General features: G+C 31.7%; 1 protein-coding gene across 1 annotated transcript in view; it reads right to left on the bottom strand.

Annotated features, from left to right (window-relative positions):
* LOC120416907 (fatty acid hydroxylase domain-containing protein 2-like) overlaps positions 1–5,707 on the bottom strand; it is a 22,743-nt gene extending 17,036 nt beyond the window's left edge. The window contains exon 1 of the mRNA XM_052710155.1: positions 5,470–5,707. Coding sequence (XP_052566115.1) covers positions 5,470–5,581 — 112 coding nt within the window. The 5' untranslated portion in view covers positions 5,582–5,707. The remainder of the gene's footprint in view (positions 1–5,469) is intronic.
* Positions 5,708–7,107: the final 1,400 nt, after the last annotated feature.

Genomic DNA, 7,107 nt, shown 5'->3' on the forward strand with positions numbered 1-7,107 from the left:
ATAAATTTATTTAAGTTAGCTAGTTTTGAACTCTTTTAACGTACGAAATATGTGTTGAATTTCAAATGGTCGTTGTAGGATCATTCAAATCGACCGTTTACGCTGCACATCAACCAGAGCTTTTGCACCCAGAGTTTTGTTGCAGACATTTTAGTATCTTCAAAACTACGGATACTATCGAAATAGTTTTTTATTCATCCCCTAAGGCTGTTACAAATATTTTTAAAAGTTTTTGTCTCCCCCCTCTTCAAAATTGGCCCGAAAAATCAGGGGGCAAAAAAAAAAAATTTTACAATAAACTTCAAAATTTCAATGAAAATTCAAGGGCAACCAGCTGAAATCAAATTTAAAAAAACATTCTCCTGCGTTTAAAATCATTTTTAGCATGTTTGGGTTTATTAAAAAATCTTAAGATTTTTTGAAAATTTTCGATGCAAAATCTTTTTTATCGATACAATTTTTGTTTTTGTCAGATCTTAGATTTTTTGAAAACTAATGATTGCAAAACAACTGAAGTAGTGTAAAATGCATTTTAAAACACTTTTTTTATTTAAATGTGAAGATTATGGCTTGTTATTTAAATTTTTTTATTTTTTTTTATTTTTTTTTATTTTATATAGTGTTGACATGACAAATTTGCCTTTACTATATTTTCATTTTCTATTTTCACCATATTTAAATAAGTAATAACAAATGTGTAAAACATCCTAACGGCCACAGACAAAAAGACGTAGATCTTATTTCAAAATTCTCCAAAAAATATTAACGGGCAATTTGAATGCTAGTAAACTCACCATGACAACTTTAAATTCACCACAGCTCTTACGTAACACGCACACCACCATACATTGCGAGCAACGAAAATTTATTTTATTTTTGACTTATCTTGGAAAGTTTTGATTTTTTTTTTGTCTGATTCATTTTTTTTTTATTTTTTGTAACTGTTCACAATTTGTTGTGTTTAAGAACTGTTTGAAAACTATAAGAGTTAGGCTAGTAGGGGAGAGTGGGGAGACTTGATCCCCGGGGACACTTGATCCCAAGCCTGTATCTCGTCAGCATGTGCGTAAAACAATTAGCTTTGTTCTAGAAAGTTATGCGAAATTAACTAAAACTCATTGTAGAAAACAAAGAAAAAAATTAAAAAATGTTTAGATTGAGTTACACACATTTTTCTAAAACGAGCTGCAAAAAACTTCCAAGAGATCTTTTTTTCTTTTTTTGATATGCACAGAAAACACTAAAAACTATTCAAAAAAATATTTTTTGTATGTGAATTGTTTGATAAACTTATCAACTCCAAAACCCTTACGCATTTGATGTTAAATTTATCGTCATACTATTTTTACAATCAATTGTTTAAAAAAGTGCGTTTAGGGAGACTTGATCCCTGCATTTTTACAGTCACTGGAATCAGCCTCTAGATTAATTAATTGGGCTGGGTTTTCATACATAGTTTCCTTTAGTATAGTTGTACATAACTTATTGCAGTTTGAACCTTTTTTCAAAAGTTTTGTAAACAAAAATTTCCAGCGTTTGTAAACATGCTTGATTTTGGTCTAAAAAATAATATTTTAAGTTTTTAAATATTTTACATACTAAACTTGTTATATTTTGAACACAAACGTACAGGTTTTATGTGAAATTGCTGTAACTTATAGAAAATTAAAAGTTTGGATGAATAAGAAACATTTTGCTTAAGATTTCTTCAAAATGTTGAAAGGGGGATCAAGTTACCCCTAACATTTTTAAAATGCCGGTTTAAAATATTTTTTTTAAACGCTTGGCATGATTCGAAGAGTTCATCTGATGAAATACCCTTATAAACCAAACATAGATAAATGTTTAAGCTTTCAATTCATGCAAAAAGTTTAAAGTTTTGTGAGAAATTGACAGAGTTATGTGCGATACAAAAAAAGGGGATCAAGTCTCCCCACTCTCCCCTACAAATTATATTAAAAGTTTTTATTCCTTGGCTCAGGGTCAGGAGGGAAATCTTTTTTTTTATACTAGAAAAGGGAATTTTTTTCTAATATTTGATTTTTTTTTCAGTAATTCATTTTTTTAGAACTTTTAATTTTTTTATTCCAGATTTTTTCTTAAAGCTTTAATTGAAAAAAAGTTTTCAATATTTGGATATTATGTTTAGAATTATTATTTTTTTATATTGGATTTTTTTGGAAAAATAAAAAAAAAGTATAAAAATTGAAATTACGAGCCATGGTTTCCACATTTTTATAAAAAAAAAAGTGTTTTAAAATGCATTACACACCTGTCCAGTTGTATTGCCATCATTAGTTTCCAAAATATCTAAGTATTAACGAAAATTTTAAATTGGCATTAAATTGGCATTTAAAAGTGCTTTTAAGAGATCGTTTGACGATTAGTTTTCTTTAGCTTACTTGTACCTGTTACCCTTTATTTGGATCCTTTGTAACTTTTCTAAATTTCCTAAAGTGTCTTCCTTGACCTGATTAACAGTGTAAACTAACAAGTTGTCGTACCCAATAAACCAACAAATTACAAATTAAAATTACAAATTAAAATTTTATTTTTCGCGAGAAATAAAAAATTTGCGGACATGTACATTGGAATTTCATAAAAATTCAAAACCGTTTTATAAAAGCCCAAACATGCTAAATATGATTATCAATACAGAAAATGCATTTCAGATTGTTTTCAGTTAATTAGACTTCTATTTTCATGGAAATTTTGATTTTTTTTTGAAAAATATTTTTTGACCCCTGCTTTTTCAGACCAATTTTGAAGGGGGGGGGGGGGGGGTGTGACATAAACTTTGAAAAATATTAGCAACGGCCTAATTAAATAAAAAATTTAGATTATTTCTGGGATTATAATTTTTTTGATTTTTTAAACTTTTACAATTTTTTATATTTGGAATGTTCAGAACTCTGGTTTTTTTTTATCAGAAATTATAGAACTTTTTTTTGAATTTTAAGAATTGAAAAATTTTTGAACTTTTGAATTTTTAGTGTTTTAAACAAGGTTACTAAATTATTTTTTAGGTTTTTGCAAACGGGGGACAAACATCATTGCTTTAAATTTAATTTTCTTTTTTCTTATTTCTGATTCTAAACTTTTAAAAATACGGGGTATAACGTTTATTTTTTTTATTTCTTCATTTTATCAAATTGGGACTTTTCGCAAACTTTAAATTTTAAGATAATAGATCGGAAAAAGAGAAAAATTTAAAATAAAATTGCCAAAGTCTTGAGAAATATTATTTTTGGAAGCATTTTTTGTACTTTTCTCATTTTCTAGAAATTAAAGATTGTTAGAATTAGGCTAGCACAAATTATATCGCAAGTTTTTATTCCTTGGCTCTAGGTCAGGAAGAAGGCTCTTTCGTTTTTACTGGAGATCGAATTTGCAATTATCATATTAATATTATGCAAATATTGATTTTTTTTAAATCATTAGATTTTTTTTACAGTTTGCTGTTTTTTAAGTATTTTAAGAATGTGAGCAATTCTCGCTGAAACCATCCCACTAGATGCACATGTTCTCAAATCGTTAAGGCAATGTTCTCATTCGATTCGGTGCACCAAAAAACCATAAAAACAACCTCCGAACCAATGAAAATTACAGATTGTCGAGGGAGACAGATTGGCCGATGCAAAATAAATCGGCACTGGCAACGTATGTTTTGCGCTTGCAACACTGTCAGTTTTGCTGGGCGTAAAGGGCGGTTGGTGTCCAGCACGTTTGGTGTCCAGAAACATTGGCCAATCTGTTTGCCTTGACAATCTGTAATGAAAATGTCAGCCGTTAGCCACCTGTAAAGAAAAACTTGTTTGGAACAATGGATTTTTTCGAAAAAATTAGTATTAGTATTTTTTTAGTATTTTAGTATTTTAGTATTTTAGTATTTTAGTATTTTAGTATTTTAGTATTTTAGTATTTTAGTATTTTAGTATTTTAGTATTTTAGTATTTTAGTATTTTAGTATTTTAGTATTTTAGTATTTTAGTATTTTAGTATTTTAGTATTTTAGTATTTTAGTATTTTAGTATTTTAGTATTTTAGTATTTTAGTATTTTAGTATTTTAGTATTTTAGTATTTTAGTATTTTAGTATTTTAGTATTTTAGTATTTTAGTATTTTAGTATTTTAGTATTTTAGTATTTTAGTATTTTAGTATTTTAGTATTTTAGTATTTTAGTATTTTAGTATTTTAGTATTTTAGTATTTTAGTATTTTAGTATTTTAGTATTTTAGTATTTTAGTATTTTAGTATTTTAGTATTTTAGTATTTTAGTATTTTAGTATTTTAGTATTTTAGTATTTTAGTATTTTAGTATTTTAGTATTTTAGTATTTTAGTGTTTAAAGTTGAATTAAATTAATGTTTTTTTTATGAATTGTGAACACGATATCTTGATGTTTTCTTGCGCTTGGAAATATACATAATTATTCTGAGAATCATGTTTTTTTTTTGCACGAATTCAGTAATTACCAAATCTTATTCAAGATTCGTCACCCCAATCAAAACAATTACGGTTTAGTCACACTCCTCCAATCACTGCCCTCGGCGTGACTTCCTCCAACAAAGACCGTTTTCTTTATCTTCCTTTATCGTCTCGTGCCCTCTAAGACCGTTTTCGATGCAACGCTGTGCCAACAGACAACAACAAGAAAGAGCTGAATTATCGGATTAAGGTTAATAGTGTAATTGAGATTTAATTTTTTTAATTGATAGAATTATTTGTAAAACAAAGCTTAATTTTCAATCACGAACTTTTATCTAATCTATCCTTTTAGGTTAACGATCCTTTGCGAATCAACAAGCTACTTAAGGTGAGGGCGCCCTACTTTAAGCCAACTCACGATAAGGCGCCCACTTCTTATTTTCCCACAGTCCCCTAATCCGCTCCAGATTAGATCAAAGTCCGCTCTCCACTTTACAATCGTGAAGTTGCAAAAATCAGTTTTGCAGTAGTCATCTTGGCAGGCCATTTTTTGTTCGCACAGGCAATCGTAGCAGTCTACACTGTTGTTATTGACCGATAAGATTGGGTCTCGTTTTGACGCGTACGCGTCAACGCAACAACCTTTTCAAATCGCAAAAATAGGTCATCGCACCAGGGAACAGGTTATCAAGCTTTGGTTGAAGGTTTTTTCTGCCAGTTCCGAACTTTGGACCAACCGGGAAAGATTCTGCTTTGCCAAATTCTTGATCGCGGTTGCTACGATCACCACATCGGGCAAGTTTTGTTTACGATTTCGAAAGCATTTCTTCAACGCCTACTAGCACAAGTGTGTGCGTCCGTCAAGTTGACGGAGAAATGCATCGCAGTGTGCTCTGCCAGCGCTCCAATTGAGAGCTGTTAGTTCTATACACCGGTTTGTGTATTACAGCTCAATGTGATCATGACCTTTGGATATCCCCTGTCTAGTAACACACTCTATAGTCTACATTCTGCGCAGATCACCACAAACTTCCAATTACCTGTGACGTCCAGCACGCGATCCCACAGCGATTGCCACAGATCGCCGGAAGCGCCCCAGAACACCTGGAAGTGCCGGGCCGGCAGATCGAAGATCTCGACGCCCAAAGACATCGCTTCAGCAAAAACTTCACTCTTCTTCAGACTAAGCGACAAGGAAAGAAAGAACTGTGCAAACTTTACTCAGCTGATGCAAGATGAGGTTCTGGCCAGAGAAACCGCTGGAACGGTACTACCGGATGCTCGTTCGGCGAGAAGATGCGAAACCCCGGGGAATGATCTGGAGCCGGCGAGAGAGCGTTCTCTTACCAACACACCAGCCAATTTCATCACAGATCATCGGAACTCCAAAATTAACCGAACCCCATCTAGCGGACTTTTTCGGAAGCTCAAACGTCACGCGAAGCGATGAGCTTCAAACGCCAAACTGTCAAATGTTCGAAACGTTACAATCTAATTGTCTGTGGTTGCAGTTGAGTCGGATGTGCGCGAGCTGCCTGGCACGAAGTCGCGTTCGGCTCAACGCAAATGTGTTTTGGTATTATATTTTCATCAATTGCGCGCGCTCATACACTAGCAAGACTTGGTGTGGCGAGAAAGTAACGTGAGCGGAATCAATTATCGAGGTTCGGAATGAATAAGTTGGCTGGTTGTTCGTCTGTGCGAGGAGTCTGTGGTATTGCGTGGCGTAGTAAGCTGTGTAGAAAAAATAAGCAATAATCAAATTTGGTGACGTTTTTCAAAATATGAACTGAAAAAAACTCAAATTCTCGTCACAGCCGACTGTGTTGTTGATTAAGCGGAGTTGCTTAGGAACTTACTATCAAGGTCAAGAGTTCAACGCCACCATGAGTTTTGGCGCCAACTTTTAAGGTTGTTTTTTAGTACATAAATATTGCCAATGTTTAACTTTTCAAAATAAGCTACTTTGTTTTTAAGTCTCAATACAATTTTGCGGGGTGGTCTTACGAAATGCGTAATATGAACAACTATATTTTGAGATGGAATTTTCCGATCGATTTGGTGTCTTCGGCAAAGTTGTAAATTAATTATGAATAGGGCTATTTAGAAAAATAGTTACACTCTAAAAAACATCACATTTCTTTATTTCACTAAAAGTTGGATTCCCAAAATGTGTATTCTTCGAAACTATGGGACTTAAAAATACATCTTTTCAGCCATAGTGCATGTTTGTGAAAATCTGTTTCCAGAGATATTTGATTATTAAAAAAAATGACATTAAAAAAAAAATGCGGTCGAATAAAAAATTTGCAATTTGTTGGTTAAATGCACCGGTTTGGTGTTATAGTCACATTCAGGTTATAATTTTTGGATTTATTTTTGGATTTTAACTCTATGAAGAAAAACCATCCCGGCAAAAAAAATATTTTTTGAGAGCTGAGAAAATTTCCTGCAATATTCTCTCTGAGACTTTGAAAATTCGACAGTCAGTTTCTGAGCCCTTAGCCTGTAATTTACAACTGACGATTTCTCGAAAACTATTGGTTCGATTTTAAATGTTTTTTTTTAAATAAAATTTTCTAATCTTTTCTTTCAATAAAAAAAAAACGATTTTAAATGTTTTTTTTTAAATAAAATTTTCTAATCTTTTCTTTCAATAAAAAAAAAAACCAATATTT

This window comes from Culex pipiens, chromosome 1, assembly GCF_016801865.2.
Source record: "Culex pipiens pallens isolate TS chromosome 1, TS_CPP_V2, whole genome shotgun sequence".
Lineage (NCBI taxonomy): Eukaryota > Metazoa > Arthropoda > Insecta > Diptera > Culicidae > Culex > Culex pipiens.